Source organism: Ascidia mentula, chromosome 7 (genome assembly GCF_947561715.1).
Source record: "Ascidia mentula chromosome 7, kaAscMent1.1, whole genome shotgun sequence".
NCBI lineage: Eukaryota > Metazoa > Chordata > Ascidiacea > Phlebobranchia > Ascidiidae > Ascidia > Ascidia mentula.
In genome coordinates, this window is record NC_138572.1 from 19,848,369 (window position 1) to 19,867,034 (window position 18,666).

The 18,666-nt window shown below is 36.7% G+C and overlaps 5 protein-coding genes and 1 pseudogene across 5 annotated transcripts; 4 read left to right on the forward strand and 2 right to left on the reverse strand.

Annotated features, from left to right (window-relative positions):
* Positions 1–355: 355 nt before the first annotated feature.
* Positions 356–3,753, forward strand: LOC145907882 (protein CDV3 homolog A-like). Its single transcript, XM_082994980.1, has 7 exons — positions 356–514; positions 626–714; positions 866–945; positions 1,262–1,410; positions 1,747–1,804; positions 3,249–3,368; positions 3,468–3,753. Exons 1-7 carry the CDS (start codon positions 409–411, stop codon positions 3,589–3,591), a joined length of 726 nt encoding a protein of 241 aa, XP_082851106.1. The 5' UTR covers positions 356–408; the 3' UTR covers positions 3,592–3,753.
* A 121-nt stretch (positions 3,754–3,874) lies between these two features.
* LOC145907881 (serine protease HTRA1B-like) lies at positions 3,875–7,266 on the reverse strand. The gene is made up of 7 exons (XM_082994979.1): positions 6,850–7,266; positions 6,678–6,798; positions 6,539–6,625; positions 5,677–5,877; positions 5,307–5,451; positions 5,033–5,201; positions 3,875–4,259 (listed from the first exon to the last, which is right to left on the reverse strand). Exons 1-7 carry the CDS (start codon positions 7,212–7,214, stop codon positions 4,091–4,093), a joined length of 1,257 nt encoding a protein of 418 aa, XP_082851105.1. The 5' UTR covers positions 7,215–7,266; the 3' UTR covers positions 3,875–4,090.
* Positions 7,267–12,784: 5,518 nt separating this feature from the next.
* LOC145909751 (myosin heavy chain kinase B-like) lies at positions 12,785–14,020 on the forward strand. The gene has a single exon (XM_082997102.1). The coding sequence runs from the start codon at positions 12,785–12,787 to the stop codon at positions 14,018–14,020; it is 1,236 nt and encodes a 411-aa protein (XP_082853228.1).
* Positions 14,021–15,027: 1,007 nt separating this feature from the next.
* On the reverse strand, positions 15,028–16,236 carry LOC145908810 (uncharacterized; annotated as a pseudogene).
* A 381-nt stretch (positions 16,237–16,617) lies between these two features.
* Positions 16,618–17,316, forward strand: LOC145908812 (uncharacterized). Its single transcript, XM_082996137.1, has 3 exons — positions 16,618–17,053; positions 17,118–17,248; positions 17,312–17,316. Exons 1-3 carry the CDS (start codon positions 16,887–16,889, stop codon positions 17,314–17,316), a joined length of 303 nt encoding a protein of 100 aa, XP_082852263.1. The 5' UTR covers positions 16,618–16,886.
* An 18-nt stretch (positions 17,317–17,334) lies between these two features.
* On the forward strand, positions 17,335–17,934 carry LOC145908813 (uncharacterized). Its single transcript, XM_082996138.1, has 3 exons — positions 17,335–17,441; positions 17,501–17,650; positions 17,795–17,934. The coding sequence occupies exons 1-3, from the start codon at positions 17,393–17,395 to the stop codon at positions 17,932–17,934; spliced, it is 339 nt and encodes a 112-aa protein (XP_082852264.1). The 5' UTR covers positions 17,335–17,392.
* Positions 17,935–18,666: the final 732 nt, after the last annotated feature.

The window sequence follows — 18,666 nt, forward strand, 5'->3', positions numbered from 1 at the left end:
TCTATCCGACGAAGAAAGCCTTTGATATTTGAGTTAAAACACCAAACATGATAAATACCAATGGGCTATGTAGCAGGGATTGGCGAATATCAAGCTCATTGGTTGTTTTGTCCGCTGTCACTTGTAATCGACAGTTTTTTTCTGTGTTATTGTGACATAAATGCGACAAATATGTTGATTTATTTGTGTGTTTCTGCACTTTTAAAAGCATTTTGAATTTGCACGGAAATGAGTGAAAATATGGCAACGCATGTTGTTGCGTCACAAAGTGTGCAAAAATATTAAACGTTCGCTACAAAGTTTATGTGGGAATTTATATTACGTTTGGGTTGGACCTAGTTATAAAGTCTTTTACTTTACATAAGGTGCATAGTGGAGTTAAAAACTCATAACTTAAATAATATAATTATGAATGTGGAGGAACAAGTCTATCCTGATGAAGAAAATAGCTTGGATAGTTTCTTCAAAAAAAAAGATAAAAAAGGGAAAAAAAAGAAGAAAAAGAAGGACATTGGTAGGAAATAATTAAACTTAAATTTATTTTGCTATATGCACATGATGAGTTTTAATTCGAGAACTAACTTAATAATTTCAAGGCTAATTATGTTGTCATAATAATTATTAGTTGAGGAGACGAGTGAGGTTGTGAAGCCAAAGAAAAAAGAACCGGAACAAAGAAAAGAAGAAAACCCAAGAGAAGGGGAAGATGAAGAGGTGTTTAATTATCAAAAATATATTTCCACAACAAGATGCAAATTGCTCAGTGTTTCCTTTGATTCCAAGCATGCAAACTTTTGTCAATAACAAATTAAAAGAAAATTGTTGTTTATTACGACAAAACTATAAACTCATAAACATAATTCAGGAACATGAGGAATGGATTGATTTTGAAGATGAATCCCAGAGAGATTACAGTGATCTAAAAATTCAAAATCTTCAAATAACGTAAGTGTAGTTTTACAAAGGTTTGGTAGTTGCTTACAGCCATGCGTACAAACAAGTATATATATTATTATTAAAATATTATTAATTGACTGGCAAGCACATATTAGGCCAGACATGTTGGAGGTTTTCAAAAATCCAGTTAAATCTTTCAAATGTGTACAATATGAATCTCTTGTTACAGTGGAAATTGAAAATAATTTGTTTGTATTGCTGTGTAGTTTGGTCAGATGTGTGGTCTAGGTTGATGACTTTGAAGGTACATATTGAATATTATTTCCTTGAAAAAGGAATTTCCTAATAATTATTAACATAACAGAGAGGGAGAAGAGAACAACATCCCTGTTGATGTTCCGGAATACAACGAAGCTGGGGAGTTAATGCCCCCAAAAGCAGACGAAGGACCTTGGAGGAAAGTAAATGACCCTAACCCTCCCACACAAACCTCTGCCGAGGAAGTTAAAGAAGGTAAAATGACGAGGCTGCTATACAGCTCTGTGAAAAGATAAATTTATATATAAATTTAACAAAGAAATGTTATTATTTTAAATTTTGGTTTTAGGTTGAACAAAGTTTTTTTGGTCTGTTGTTTCCAATTTTAAATGGGAATATTGAGGCTACAAACTGGCTAGTTACCTTTGTGGTCATGCAAATACATAGGTATCAACATTATCTTGCATTCATCATCGATTGTGTTGATGTTACCACAATGCTAGTCAAGTTATTAGCTTTGGCATTTCTTTCTAAGTTTTTGTGCTTTGTTTCTCCTTCAAAATGAAAGTAAAATAGTGGAAAACTTTACAGCGCCAGCTCCCCAGGAGGCGCCTAAGAAAACAGGAGCGTACCGACCTCCACAAGCCCGGTAAGTCCCTAGCAAAAGACTTTGCATTGAAAGTTTGGTCCAGCCAGTGCTTCAGCTAGGGATGGGCAATATAGAATAATACACTATTCTAGAACATTCTAGAATAGTTAAATCGAATCCTATTCTGTTTTAGCTTATGCACTGAAGCACAATAAACATAAAAGATTTTTTTACAGGACTCCAACAACAAAGCACAATCAAAGAATAAATTTATTGCACTGTAATATATTTAGGCTATCTATGTGCTTGTGTGCCAAGCGACAACGTAATTTTGTGGCTGTCAAGCCTGCACGTCACAACCGCAGCAGAAGATTGACGAAAAAAGATAAGCACCGTATTTACTCGATTGTAAGCCGCGGCTTACAAAGTTGTTTAACCTACCGTTTGTGATGCTTACAATCGAGGCCGGCTTACATTATTTAATGTCAAGCCGATAATTTGTCTGCGTCAAGTTTCAATGAAATTCACCTTTAACTCGCTTTGTCGAACCAATACATTTGATCAAACACAGTTATAAGTGTACCTGACAATTTTAAACGACAGATTTGTTGACAATTATTGTAGGACACCAAAGTTTGCCTTTAACATTTACGTGCGGCTTGCATTCAAGGGCGGCTTATATTAATTTTTTAACACCGTCGTATACGCAAATACAGAAAGTTACCGTACATAGAAGGTAAATAACGAAACCTATTATTCGGTTTGAAGACAGTTTGGATTCGGATAGTGTAGGATTCGAATCCTCTAGATTCGCTATTCTGAATAGCCCATCCCTAGCTTCAGCACTTTTTAGGCAACTAAATTTGATGCCATCGCATAGAGAAGAGTTGGAACTTACACAAAAATGCAAATGAGTGGGTAGTTGAACGATTCATTTTTCTGCAAAATCCAGTTCCATTTTTTGTTGCTCTTTTAACCAAAATATTGAGTAACCAGGGGGGCAAAAGCCTTCAGGGGGTGGCTAAACCATTTTCTAGTGACTAATTTTGATCAAAACTAGTTGATCTGTGATTGGTCTTTGAAAAAATCATGAATGATCGGAAACTTAAACGATTCATTTTTCCACAAATACAGCCTGAATTTTGTGCTCCATTTTCACCATAATTTTCAGCAGCACCCACCAGTAAGTAACTACCTGATTAAAATATCCCAAAATCCCACTAAAGTCCCAAACACCCTAAAATTCGCCATGACAACAGCACACACATGTGCACTCATTCAATCGTAAAATGGACCCCTATGCATTACTGGTTTGCTCTGTGACATACCCTTTCCATTGTGACAGAGGTTAGATGGCGAGAATCTGTCACCACCGAAACTTATTTTCATAGTATTACCAATATGCGTCCTTTAGGTTCAGAAGATAACAATATTTACATGGCATGCTTTGGGATGTTTATCAAAATCATTCCTCCTGAAATATTTCAAACATCTTCTCTTGTAGAAACTCAGCATCTTCAGGTGGGAATCCTATGTTGATGAGAAGAGGGAAAAGGCAGCAAGCACCAGAAATCAACAACGAACTTGATTTTCCATCTCTTGAGGCAGCCGCAAAAGACACAGTGTGAGATTTGCAAAACTGATTTGGTTTTAAAAAATTGGTTTCAAATCTGCAGACTTGGAAATGATTAGTCTGTCTAACATTTTTTTTTTACTCCATTAGCGAGCACAAGGGATTTGAGATCGTGAAAACTGGTAACAAGTCTTCAGCATCGTGGAAATCCAACCAGCAACAAAGCAAAACGTCTGATATCCGACTCAACAATCAATTTTCTGCTTTACAATGAACTTCTCAATGTGTAAAAAGGGCTTGTGTGCTGGCCGAGAGTTGCTAAGATGGTGAATTACAGCATGGAGTCGAGCATAATGCTAAAGTTACTTGAAAATGCAAAACGGCTCTTGAGGCTGTGATTTTTGTTTCTAAATAAATGTTGCTATGTAAAGGTTGATTTATGATGTTTGTGTTATGTCATGTTGGTTTGGAGGACTGGTCGGCGAATGGTGGTTTTGTGAATAGGTAGGTAATTGTGACATCATTGTGTTTCGAGGTGCCTTTATTAAACTGAGTCAACTTTGATTACCATGGAAATCGAACGTCACAAAGAAAATTCTTGAAATGTTTATTTTCAAAAACAGTGCAAGGGGTGAGGGCAGCTAACCAAGCACAAATGTTGCAAATGTGGGCAGTAGAATATCAGTTAACAGCACGTTTCACAAACTAATAGTTAAACACAACATTCACAGTTAAACGCGATATATCCAGTAGCAGCCTGGCTGGCAAGTGGTTTAATGGACGATTTCCTCGGCGACAACCCGCAACACAATATTTCTATTCCCACGTTTTATTGTGACGTTTAAAACCTGGTTCCTTTTCAAAGCGTCAAACACGTTCCTACTAGAAGTTACTTTGTTTCCGTTTATATGGGTGATGACGTCACCGTCTTGCATCCCGCCCCTGAAATTTTTATATCGATTCAATATATTTCGTTGAACTTAACGAGATTGACATAAGTCTTAATATGTAATAAAGTGATTCCTGCTGGATAATGTGGAGGGTGATTGCATTAACAATTCCCACAACCATATTTAGGGGGTTCCCCCAAACTTGGACAACCAGTTATTTTAATCTAATTTGGAAAAACAGAGTAAGGTCTTATTCCTAATTCAAATTTATTTATCGATTTTACTTAAAGTTCTTCTTTGTCTAACGTCATTTTTGTTCACAAGTTTAAACTAACATGCAGATTGTACATCCCAAAACTTGCTGATATGCCCATAATTCTAATCTAACTAACAAAACGAATAACTCTAATTGTAATCTAATAAAAAACATACAACCTGTTCTTTAACTATGTGAGTGGGAATTCCCCCCCAAATAATTTTCACACCCCAGTTATAAAACCTGGAAACCCCCCTTAAAATTTATCACCTTTCAATACTGTTTAAATCAGTGTTTCCCAAGCAGTGGTACCACTAGTGGTACGCGACAGCATTCCAAGTGGTACACGAGACATTTCCTTAATTTACGGATGTAGTTCGAATTAAAAAAATTGTAAGTGATCTCAAAATGTTTGTTACCTCATCCCCTAGGTTAGTTTATAACACTCAACTAGGTGGTACGCATTGAAATTGTTTTACCTCCAAGTGGTGCGCTACCACAAAAAGGTTGGGACTCACTGGCTTAGACCAAAAAATCCACTAAACACAGTGTTTCAAAATGAGACTTACATATAAGCAGGGGAGTCGCGTTGAACTTTATGGACGAGCACCCCTTCATTTACATCAGGGAAATCATTTTTCCGGGCTTTAAGTTGGATTATTATCTCAGGGGTCAACGTTAACATCGTAATTCCAATCCATCGCCTATTTCTCTGAACTATAGATGCAGAAGATCGGCCTGCACAGAAAAGTTGGGGTAAATCCATAAAATATAATGTTTCTGATGCAAGAGTTCATGCATCATCGATTATTTTGTTGCTGTGAGAAACATAAAGTAAATTACCTTGCTGTAACTGATGAAGTTGAAGAAGAAATTCTTTGACATAATCAATAGGAATTGCAAAACCTATTCCAGCTGATGCCATCATTGTGTTTATACCGATCACCTGGCCATCAAGGTTAACCAGCGGCCCACCAGAGTTACCAACCTACACAAATTTCTTGTCGATAATGCTTTTCAGTGGATAAAATTTACAAAAGTAAATCAAAAATTTGAACACTTGGTTTTATCGTACCTAATAATGATATTTATGCTAGCAACAAAATGCTGCTATCTGCATGTATAAAGTATTATTTGAATAAACGTAATTGCTGACTGTTACATTATTCAAAATGGTTTACAATTCATACCATATAGCTACCACAAGCCTCACGTTAATTGTTGCATCAGTTTGTATATATTCCATATCTCTCTTCTCTTCGTGCAATCCAAGTTCTTTACCAGCGCGACACAAATTACTCACTATACCAGCTGTTACTGTGTTGCTAAGGGCCAGAGGGCTGCCCATAGCAACCACCCATTCTCCAGGTCGAAGGTTATGAACTGTTCCCAGTGGAATATGTGGGAGGTTATTCTGTAATCAAGAACAATCAAAGGTTTTTACAGATAATTGTGAGTTAAACAACCCTACACTGGCTTCACAAGATAAACAAATACTTAATGAACACAGATACAGTGGAATATTATTCAATATTCTTAAGCTTAACACACAGCCAAATAATTAACAACTTTTGCAAACAACTGACTTCAGACTTTTCCACCAAATTTATTAAACTTTTAATGTAAGTCAGCACAAATAAAAATGATAGCAGCTTCAACATCACACATGAAATGGACCATTTTATGTCAAATATATAAAATATTCTAAACCCTTAGCCAGATACAAAACATTTTATAAATCCAGTTTTTTGACACTAAACATGTTTTTTTCAGAGGTACATTTAAACGTTACTTAATATTTTTACCCAAACATTTACAATGTTCCGAAAATTTTCATTTGCCATATTCCAGAGGTTCTCAAATTGCAAATTGTGTCATGAATTGTGTCATGACAACCAGATGCATCATAATATGTTTCTAAACGGGTCGTCAAACAATTTAAACAAATTTGGGTTGGAGAGATTTAGGCAAATAAGAAGTTAATTCTGGGATCTGCGACAGATTAGTAAAGTTTTACCATTTTGCAATCCACACAGCTGGGGTTTGTAAACAATGATAATATTTGTAATACTCACACAATTAATTTTGACCGCTGCTATATCACGTGCCTCATCAATACCAACCACTTGACCTTCAAATTGTCTGCCATCTTGCAATTTGACCTGATAAAATAAAAAATTTGCACAAACTAAATTTCACAATTTTGACACAAACCTTAACATAAGGTTGGTTTCCAACAACATGGGCATTTGTAATTATAAGTCGAGTTCCACTGGAATCAACAATGAATCCTGAACCATTTGATATAGAAACAGATGTACCCGTAAACGGCACTCTAAAAACAATGAACCTTTATTGGGGGTCAACAGAAAAAACATTTACTGACCTGACAGTTCTTTCAATGTGTACAACTGCAGGACTGGAAATGTTAACAACATCAGCAATAAAATTAAACATTGCTCTTTTGGTTGGACGACCTGGGGGCCTTCCAGACCCCATAAATGGAATGGAATTGTCATGTTCTGCTGCATGCGACACATGGCGTTTCTTCGCATCACTAAGATAGATGACAGCAGCCCCAACACCAGATAGACTCAACAACCAACCAAATCTTTGTCGTTCGTATCCACGCTTGTGGTTTCTATGGGTTTGGGAACAAGTTATTGCACATGCACGAAAAGCAACAACTTTTGCATCAACCAGCCTTGATAAAGTTTGACGAATTACCCTTATTGGTGTAATATTAGCCATACTTTCTTTGTCAACTCTCAGTTACAAATCCTGTCAAATAAAGGCATGAAATTGTCGTGGATACTCATCCTAATACCTTTTAAGTACAAGATAATTTCCATTTCATATATAGCCTACACCCTTACACAGTTTGAAGACAATTTTGAAGTAGGCAATCTAGTAATATGTTTTGCTTCGATAAATTTGTCTGGCTGACAATATGACGAAGCCGCCTTTCGAATGAGAACTATCAAGAGAATGTAACTCGTCGCTTGGTTGGTACTTGTAGCCTCGTGCTTATGAAGTTATGATACTGTTAACCACAGCCACAGGACCCGCTTTTCTGTCAAAAGTGTCGCACATAATTATTTAATGTTCAAGGGCGAATCAGACGAATGAAAGTAAATATCGGTTGGAAGCCAGCAACGATTTGCGCTCCGCACAACACAAACAAACATCCAGCAGTGATCCGTCCAAGTTGGACCGACCCTATCTTACAAGCCGCACATATCTGCAAAACTGCACGCAGCAGTTTTTCTGCAAAGGTTTGGAAACTCGAATCAAAGGGAAGAGAAATTATTCCTACTTTCCATTGTCTCCGTCACGCATGAGTACTTCGGAACGAAACAAGGAAACTACTATCACTATTAACACCCTCATTCTGGCAGAATAACTTTGCAAATTTGCCACATTATACAAGGTACAACAGGCAATTACTCAAAAATTGTTTTTTTATTTATTAGAATCAAATTACAGAGGTGAGCAAGCAGTTCAAACCTCAAAAAACATTTAAACAATATTTTCGGCAGCTGTATCAATCAAAAAATCGCGAATTAAAAAAAATCGCCTGGTTTTGCGATTCAGCATAATGGCGGCATGCGAAAAACTTCCCTGATACAAAGAATTCTGCTCGGCGTTCTTGCAATAGGTGCCAATATTGACCAATATCAAGGGAACGGAAATTTAATGCTCTACAACATGCAATTAACAAATTTGAAATTAAGGTGCCGGATGACCTTCAAATCGCCCATTGAAAACGACCCGCTTTTTGCGAATCAGCAGCATAATGGCGTAATGTCGGCATGCGAAAAACTTCCCAATTGAAACAATTCTGCTCGGCGTTCTTGTAATAGGTGCCAATATTGACCAATATCAAGGGAACGGAAATTTAATGCTCTACAACATGCAATTAAAAATTTGGAAATTAAGGTGCCGGATGACCTTCAAATCGCCCATTGAAAACGACCCGCTTTTTGCGAATCAGCAGCATAATGGCGTAATGTCGGCATGCGAAAAACTTCCCTATTGAAACAATTCTGCTCGGCGTTCTTGTAATAGGTGCCAATATTGACCAATATCAAGGGAACGGAAATTTAATGCTCTACAACATGCAATTAACAAATTTGAAATTAAGGTGCCGGATTACCTTCAAATCGCCCATTGAAAACGACCCGCTTTTTGCGAATCAGCAGCATAATGGCGTAATGTCGGCATGCGAAAAACTTCCCTATTAAAACAATTCTGCTCGGCGTTCTTGCAATAGGTGCCAATAAAAGATTCAATTTTGAGCTACATCCCCTTGAACATTTTGATGGTTTTTCAACTAAACATTTCACAGCACCCTGCACCAAACGTCTGACTGACTGAGAAGAGCAAAAAATGCACTAAAACTGCACCAAACACGCTGAACATCGCCCTGGCTACACCACGTGACTTCTTGTTCATTAAACAGAAAATTGACCCCAATGCATCACCGTGTGCCTTGTGACGAAACTGAGACTCTCTATGACGCAGGAGTACAAGACGGGCATTCCCCGCAGGCAAAACTATTTTAATAGAATTGCTGATATGCGGTCTTTAGTCCTATTTTGATAAAATAAAGTTTGGTCCTGGCATTGAAATTCGTTTTGGTCGAAGATTGCCTTCTGTTTGTCCCTTATGACGCAATGACGTTGATGAGGACATATTTCACGCGTTATCGTTTGACTGTACTGTTGCATTCTATTAGGATTTGATCTCAAATACCGAAAAGTTTATCAACTCGTATGGATTCGTGGTACCTAGCATGAAAATTTTATTAACCTCCCTCCTATTATCTCCTGACTCCCCTACCAATGACTCATTTGCAGGAATTTGTCAGGTGTAGTATGAACTACACTACATTTTCAATTTTCTTTTCCCTCAAAAGTAACCATCACAATTCAACTTTTCCTTTTTTTTTTGAACTGAACAGTGAAGAAATGAAATACGACCTGCACAGAAAATAAAGCATATTTTTTTTTACAGTATTTTGTCCCAGAAATAAATTATGCAACACATGTCACAGGATAAACAGTAAATAAATATGTTTGTGTGTATTGGAAAAAATAGTATTTAGCGTTATATATGTCACATACCTCTAAAATTTGTTGCCATTTTATCCATGTACAAACTGCAGTCCGCAAATCAACATTTTGTAGCATGTCGAAGGCTGCTACGTGGCCCGGCCCCGGAAGTCAACAAATACAATTTTTTACAAATAAAGTTGTGTATTATTGCCAAATTTGATGATATTTGCAAATGTACATGATTGAACACATGTTGTACTTGCATACTGCCAAAGTTACAAATTTAGAAGGCTTATGTTGTAATCAAGTTTGGTCCTTCAGTCCAGACTGTGCTACACATGCCGACATCACGCCATTATGCTGATTCGCTAAAAGCGGGTCGTTTTCAATGGGCGATTTGAAGGTCATCCGGCACCTTAATTTCAAATTTGTTAATTGCATGTGGTAGAGCATTAAATTTCCGTTCTCGTGATATTGGTCAATATTGGCACCTATTGCAAGAACGCCAAGCAGAATTGTTTCAATAAGGAAGTTTTTCGCATGCCGACATTACGCCATATATGCTGATTCGCAAAAAGCGGGTCGTCTTCAATGGGCGATTTGAAGGTCATCCGGCACCTTAAATTCAAATTTGTTAATTGCATGTTGCAGAGCATTAAATTTCCGTTCTCTTGATATTGGTCAATTTTGGCACCTATTGCAAGAACGCCGAGCAGAATTGTTTTAATAGGGAAGTTTTTCGCATGCCGACATTACGCCATTATGCTGCTGATTCGTTTTCAATGGGCGATTTGAAGGTCATCCGGCACCTTAATTTCAAATTTGTTAATTGCACGTTGTAGAGCATTAAATTTCCGTTCCCTTGATATTGATCAATATTGGCACCTATTACAAGAACGCCGAGCAGAATTGTTTTAATAGGGAAGTTTTTCGCATGCCGACAATACGCCATTATGCTGCTAATTCGCAAAAAGCAGGTCGTTTTCAATGGGCGATTTGAAGGTGATCCGGCACCTTAATTTCAAATTTTTTAATTGCATGTTGTAGAGCATTAAATTTCCGTTCCCTTGATATTAGTCAATATTGGCACCTATTGCAAGAACGCCGAGCAGAATTCTTTGTGTTAGGGTAGTTTTTCGCATGCCGCCATTATGCTGAATTGCAAAACCAGGCGATTTTTTTTAATTCGCGATTTTTTTGGATTGATACAGCTGCGGAAAATGTTGTTTAAATGTTTTTTGTGGTTTGAACTGCTTGCTCACCTCTGTAATTTGATTCTAATAAAAAAAACAATTTTTGAGTAATTGCCTGTTGTACCTTGTAAAATGTGGCAAATTTGCAAAATTATTCTGCCAGAATTCTGCCAGAATGAGGGTGGTTCACTATTATATGATTACATCATAGTTTTGTCTCTGAATTCTGAGCGATTAAATGAGACTTTTTGCATGTAGAGAGATGGGAAACTCGCAAATAAATTCGAGTTGCTTCGCGGGTAGAGTTTGAAAACGAATTTTTTGTTAGTCAAAAGTAGAATTATAGTGGTTCGAACGAGTACAAAAAAAATATAATTCATATCCCGTTTCTGAATAATGCGATGTTTTGCGAAAGAATTTTGTGAACACCATGTGGAAATGGAAATCAAAAGCGTAATATTACAATTGTGCCCCAGTGATTTCTATATCTTGTATGCATAAAGTCTCATTTAATCTCCCGGAAGTCATGCGTGACAGAGACAATCACATTTAAATGGTATTTGTAAGTTTAATTCGTTGAACAATTTGAATTATTTTGTTGTCCAAGTTCCAGTGTTTAAATCACCCTCGAGAAACTTACTCTATATCTCCTTGTGGTATATACATATCGCAATAACGTGGTCACGATGTACAATGTAACTTAATTTTTACCCCTTTCTCTTGCGCCTCTGGTGGCCGTGTGTGTTTTTTATGTAGGCTCCTGGGTGAGGTTTGGGGAAGGGGGAAATATTTCTGACAGCAACGCGAAGGACTCGTTGCGCATAAGTCTTGCTGCTTATCCCTTTTACTGTTTTCAATGTAGGATTTACACCCTACTGGTTCTCACGAGTTTTATCAAAGGTAAATAACCAGAGCCTTAATTAATTCCAATCAACCTCAACATTTTCAGGTTTGCTGAGCCGACATTGTATCCGTGAAAAATATGGAGATGGAAGTTGGCATTGTTATTACAAACATCAAGTAGCAAATGATTTCAAGTCGGTCTAAACGAACTTATATTGTGATCTGGAGTATGGTGGCCCATTGCTATCAACAGCCTTTTTTTAAATAAACACCAACTTTACACATATAAAAAGCAAAACATAAATGCAAACACAAACCAAAACAGAAATAAAAAACAAAAATGAAAACACATGTGAAAATCAAAACGCAATTCAAAATCAAAACACAAATAAAAAACAAAAATTAAAACGCAACTGAAAAACAAAATAGAAATGAAAATGAAAATACAAATGAAAATCAAAACGCAAATAAAAACACAAATGCATAACAAAAATGAAAACACAATTAACAAAACTACACGTGGCCCAGCGCTATCATCTCAATGGGATCAATTGCGTGATGGCCCATCGCTATCAAAATCTATAGATATCGTATGCGTTGCCCAGCTGAGTTCGAACTCGAACGGTCTGAGGTGCTTCATTCATATGCAGACATTAAAAAGTAATTGAGAGTTGTCCTCAGAAGCGTCCTACAATTCTCTAGGTGACTAGAGTTCTTCTGTGGCAAACATCATTCGATCCGGTTAAAAGAAGCAAATGCTACGGATTAGAGCATCTTAGGCGACGGCAGGCTGCATGTTTTGGGTTTACATTAGAACGTTGTTTGGAAATGTTCAGCTGGCCTAAGGTGTATCCATATTAAACCACACGGTTATGTAAGAATAAATTTTGTTGTAAATACGTGTTGGCAGAAAAACGAACATTAGTCTTAGTGAAGCCATTGGGGACCTTGTGGTTGAATTTTTTGTAAACTTACTTAGAAAGAGCCAACAATGGTTCATTTCAGGTATATAGATTTCACCTGCATTGTCAGTCTCTTATTTCAATAATCTGACAGTGCCTTTGTGGGTGATATAAATATCCTTAACTCTGTTGTATATTTATGATTTGGGAAGCATTACTTCAACATTACTTAAAAAAATTAATATGTACATGAGATAAAGCAGGTGTATTTACAGATTGCAAAGTCACTTGAAGTGTTACACTTTTAGCTTGTTTAGTGCACCAATATGAAGCGAGCTAAAGAAACCTGGGATGATTTTGAAAAAAGAGTTGGCATGAAACGCAAGAAAAGTCAAGGAAAAGAATTTAGTGTGCCAGATGACATTATTGTTCAAAGAATGTCATCAACCCCATCTGGAAGACTGAAAAAGTTTAACCCATTAGACACAAGAGACTTTGTACCATTCCCAATCGACGAGATAAATCTTAACAACATTAAATTAGCTTGTGAAAAATATTACCAGGCTCCACAGGGAACATGTGATGTGTTAGCATCAGATAGAGGTCCATCATGCAGAAGACTGGACCAAGTCAAAGGCAAAAAGTTTTTTTACATCAGATTTTTGGAATCCAGTACAGACGTCCTAAAAGTTTCTGCAAATACAATGCTATCTAAAAACAAGAAGATATGTGATCCTACAAAGTCAGGCTATGTGCCCAAATCAATTTCCATTAGCACTTTACTTAAAGCTGGCAAAGTCATTAAAAACGAAGTTAAAATCATTTCAACACAACTAGAGTCTTTTTCATTGAGTGACAGTACATGGGTTAAAATGAGCAATTCAACATTACAAGTTTCCACTTCATCTTTTGCAAGTGGTGCATTTCGAAATGCGTATATGGCACACCAGTTGCCACCAACACAGTGGAAAGGAGAAAAACTAGTTTTAAAATTGTACAAACAGGAGGCAGTGGCTACTATAGAGAATGATATGAATATGTCTGTCGAAGATCATTGTCGAAAACAAGTCCAAATGCATGCTGTGGCCAGGCAAATTTCACAGAAATTGTCAGCAAAAGCACCAGTTGCTTTTGGTGAAACTCTAAAGTATGATGACATTTATTACTGCAAGTATGATGAAAGCCCTGCTACCATTGAAGCTTTTTGTGAGGGAACGTTTGAAAAACATGTCAATAACGATGGTTCCTGCACCAAATTAACTGGCGATAAAGAGCTTCAAGAAAAGTGTGAATGCCTAGTTCATTATAGTTATGTTTTTTCCAAACATCAGTTGATGCTTCTTGATATCCAAGGTGTGAAATATAACCTATTAGACCCAGAAATTGCTACCACAACTTTAACAGATGACAACTTCGAGGTTTTTTTCTGTGCTGGTAATCTATCAACAACTGCTATCGACAACTTTATCTGCCACCATGCTTGCAACAAATTTTGTGAAATGATGAAATTACCACCATTGCAACAAGAAGATGCTGAAAAGAGTCTGTCTGAAACCAAATAAGCCTGACTACATCTAAAATTTTACTACAATCAGGCTTATGACTTATCATATGTTGTGGTCTTGTTCTCCTTGTTTGCGTCACACTACAATCTGGGCTCAAAATAGTAAATAAAAATTATATTCTGAAATCCAAATAGCTTGATCGTCATTGTGTTACTGATCAAGATTCAATAAACATGAAGCAACACACAAGAATAGGAGCACACACACTGTATTTTGCCTGGTGGTTCTTGAGCCTCTGCACACAAGTGTACATACAGTGTCATTCATGTTTCTTGGGTTTCTTTCTTCTGTTTTATTTAGTATTTTACAAAGCTTTGGTGGCATTCTCAATATTTTTATTCAACATACACTGCCATCCCAAAATGATATTTGGTACAAGTGCCATTTTTTTATTGAACCAAATGCTTACATGTTACTGTAGTACAATAAAGTACAAATGAATGCTTGCAAAGTTGTATCATCTTTTACAGCATTATTTAGTCAACACATCTAGGTTAATACTACACAAACATGGAAAGCAGTGGTGTAGTATCAACAGCTGGGACTCATCTGTCATAAAATATGTAAACTCCTTGCATATGTTGGGAGTTGTTGCGCTCTTTGACACATACTATTGCCGTGCCACACTTTACATTACAAAAAAGCCAAACATATATTGAGGTTATCACAACTCCTACCTGGCCGCACCCCATCGTTTTGCATTGTGGATGAACCAGTCAGCGTCTAAACAGGTATTTGCGACTGTAAGGGTAAATAAAATTTTAAACAACCAGTGATAAGCAGCCTACATATGTACATGTTAAATTTCAATACATTTGGTTTAGTATGTCTAAAGTTACAGGCATGTAAACAAAAACTTAATATTTGGGAATGAGAAGGTACAAAATTGGTGCATCCAAAACAAAATTAAAACAACTCATTGACCAAAACAAACTTGTGTTAGACAGAAAAAAAAACATGTGCCCCCTTCCTGAAAGTAGTAATGTTGTTACACAATAACAAATTTAAAAGTTTCGACGTAAAAAGCAGTATTTTTGGGCAGCATCTTCTGATAGTATCAACTGAGGGTTAGGTAAAAGTTCAGAACACCTTTTTTTAAGTTCGTCATCAAGCCAGTCATCAGGAGCAGAAAGCACACCAGATAATTCTGCAACTTCTTTAAGATCTTCTCTTGTAATTGAAAGGCCTTTACAAGATAAACCATATGACTCCGGACAATCAAAAAGGTGGTCTGGAATTCCGGTTGGCAGATGAACATTGGTTTGATGTCTTATTCGGTGACTGTTCCAATTATTAACAAATATATCACACTCTCGGGCTACAATAGGTTCATAAACATAAAATAGAAGTTGACGATCCAATGCACAACGTGGGTTGTATTTTCCATTAAGAATTAAGGACCTAAGCTGTGTTTTGAAAAACATCTCCAACCTTTCGTGGAGTTCCCTCCACCAACGCTCAATTTTATTGGTATTGGACGGCCCATATATAACACTATCTGTGGGGTCCACAAGGTCTTCAAGTTTGTTTCTTAAAAATGTGTGAATAGTTGCCATTTTACCAGTTTCAGTTCCCCTGTCAAGTCTCAAAAATCGTGGCATAATGTTCCATGTGTAAAGATATTCCAGATACTTTTTTCCGATTATTAATGGGTTAGAGTTGGAATAGGTTACAAAAAGAAACAAAATTTTTCTGGAAAATGTGTCTAATGCACCATATATGGCAAGAGGAAAAGTATAATTTTGATAGCAACACAGCTTATCATGTCCATGCACCATATATGGCAAGAGGAAAAGTATAATTTTGATAGCCACACAGCTTATCATGTCCATCCAAAGAAACCAAATAAAGTGGCCCATCACTTTTAAATGGTTGTTTGGGTTTTTTGATTTTTCTCTTGACATTTCTTGCACCAAGTGTCTTGGAACAAAGATGTTATGATTGCATCTGAGTTTTTGGTTCATTGCCCTGTAACCTAATAGTTTGCCAGGACCTTGTAATTCCTTATCAACTGCATCACACACATCTTCAAGAGGTGTATCATAGCAAATATAAGAAATGTCAAAGAAACGAAGACGACGGTCCAAAGTTGCAATACTCCATCGATATTCACTGAACTTTTTTTTCACCAAACTTAGGATTTCCTTTCGCTTAAAATTTTTTGCAACACACTTTTGCAAACAGTTTTTCAGTCTAACATTTTGTTGCCACATTTTACGCAGATGGGTAATGGAAATAATTTATAACAGCATATACCTTAGCCAGCCTGCTGAGTATGGCAGCTGCATAAAAAACATCAAATGGTATTAGGAGATATGGATACACCTTAGGCCAGCTGCACACGTTGCCAAATTTTTCTCAACATTATCCTAAGGTCATAAAACATGCAGCCTGCCGTCGCCTAAGATGCTCTAATCCGTAGCAATTGCTTCTTTTAACCGGGTCGAATGATGTTTGCCACAGAAGATCTCTAGTCACCATGTCGCGATTTGGCTTAGCCCAAAGTATTTGGTCCAAGTCTTACGTTTTTGGCCAAAAACGGGTCGTGTTTCCATGTCGCGTACGCATTCAAACATAACAGTGTTTCACACTTCGCTGATCAATTCCCGGGGTTTGTGTAAGTGCGAAAACCTGGCAAATCGCCTCTGTTGGTCACCAAAACAGGCAAATAGGAGTGAAATGACGGTCCATATGGCAGTTGTATGGAGGTTAATTGCATTTTATGTATTTAATGGCCAGTTTACGTAAAAAAAGGGTTCAAAAGTGTTGTTCCAGTCTAGTCATCAAAAAGACAGTTTTATGACACTTTCTGAACATAAATAGAGGATTCTGTCAAGTATCAGAAAACGTTTGTTTATAAAGTATGGAGGACACAAGGCAAAGGTGGAGTAAACAGCAGGTTTTAGACCTAATTTCAGTTGCAAAGGAGGTTAAGTTATTAGAAAAGTCTGACAGTAAATCCTGCAGAAACAAAGATCTATTAAGTGATGTGGTGATCAAGATGAACGAAAAGGGCTACAACTTCACCATGTAAGATATTATTGTATATATGTGTCTACTTTGTAATTTTCATTAAAACTTTGTTTTTTTGTAGTTCACAAGTACGAAGAAAGTGGAAAAGCTTGAAAAGTGATTATCATAAAATAAAAATTGGTCTTGGAACATCCGGTCATTCATCAAAAGGATTAAATTGGCCATATTTTGAACCAATGGATGAATTGTTTGGTACAAGACCTCGTTCCATGCTGAGACTTATAATCAATTTGAACATAATGTTAATTGTTACAGTTTAATGTTTATGTTAAGTCATCAGCTTCCTCATTTGGATTTGAGTCTTCTGATAGGCCACCATTGCAAGAAGTTTTAGAGATGGAAAATGAGCAAGAACATCAAGAAAATGTTTTTGCAACTTTGCTAGGTAGGCATGTGATTATAAAGGGCATTAATTTGTGTTAATGTCTAACATTTGTTCTGCAGAGGACAATTTAGACGAAAGTGCAAGACAGGGATTTGAAGAGGCAAGCAGCTCAAGCAGAGTGGATCCGCCATTTGTCGAATCACAAAATGTTCCAAACCTACAAGCAACGCAAGAAGATAGCATTCAGTCAACCCCTGAAGTAACAAGAGGTAGATTATGATTTAAACATTCTGTATTATTGTTGTTGATTGTTTCTTTTTGTTTCAACGTAGAACAAGAGCAACTAGGGCTCAGGGTAAGGGACTTTGGATAATTAAATCAAAGTACATCAATTGTGAACATATATGTTTAAGATACTGGAAGTTCACAGGCAAGACATGAAGAATTGCTTGCACACTTCAGAGAGGTGGAGGCAAGATCAAGTGCTCAAGTAGACAGAATGCTGAACATTTTGGAACGATTAGTGGATACTATAGACTCCACTCACCGTTAAGCAATTGTGTTTCATTGTTTTTTCCTTTCAAATAAAATGCTCAAAAATGCAACAATGAATTTTATTGAAAACATGAAATTTCTCAGTTCGACATATTATACAGATAATCGGCAATTGTAGCTCTAATTGTGTTATCAGATGCTGTGTCAGAGAGTGTTTGTGAGGGGACATTTTCTTCATCAACATCCCTTTGTACAGGTGTTTGGGCCTCTTCACATATATTATGTAGTATACAGCATGCACCAACTATTAGCGGTACTTTATCAATTTTAACATCAAGGGCTCTTTTCAAAAAACGCTTTTAATCTACCAAAAGCATTTTCAATAACAATGCGGCTACTGCTGTGGTGAAAGTTGAACTTTTCCTGCTTGTTCGTTAGTGTAGATCCTGTGTAAGGCCTCATTAACCATGGTAGCATTGGGTAAGCTGCATCCCCCAAGATCATTAGTGGGATTGCCTGGGCACCAATAATAATCTCACTCTAAAAAAAAAACAGAATGTTATTGTATATGAAGTAAATCAGTGCATAATGACATATTTACGTATTACCTTTGGCAGATTAGATGATTTTTTGTAAAGGAATGATTTTTTCAAAACAGATGCATCATGCTCACTTCCAGGACATTTTATGGAAACATCTCTAAACCTTAAATTAATGAATGCAACATTATATTTTTTGTGAGTATTGCCAAACATCATCAATTCCTTACCTGTACTGATTGTCTGCTACT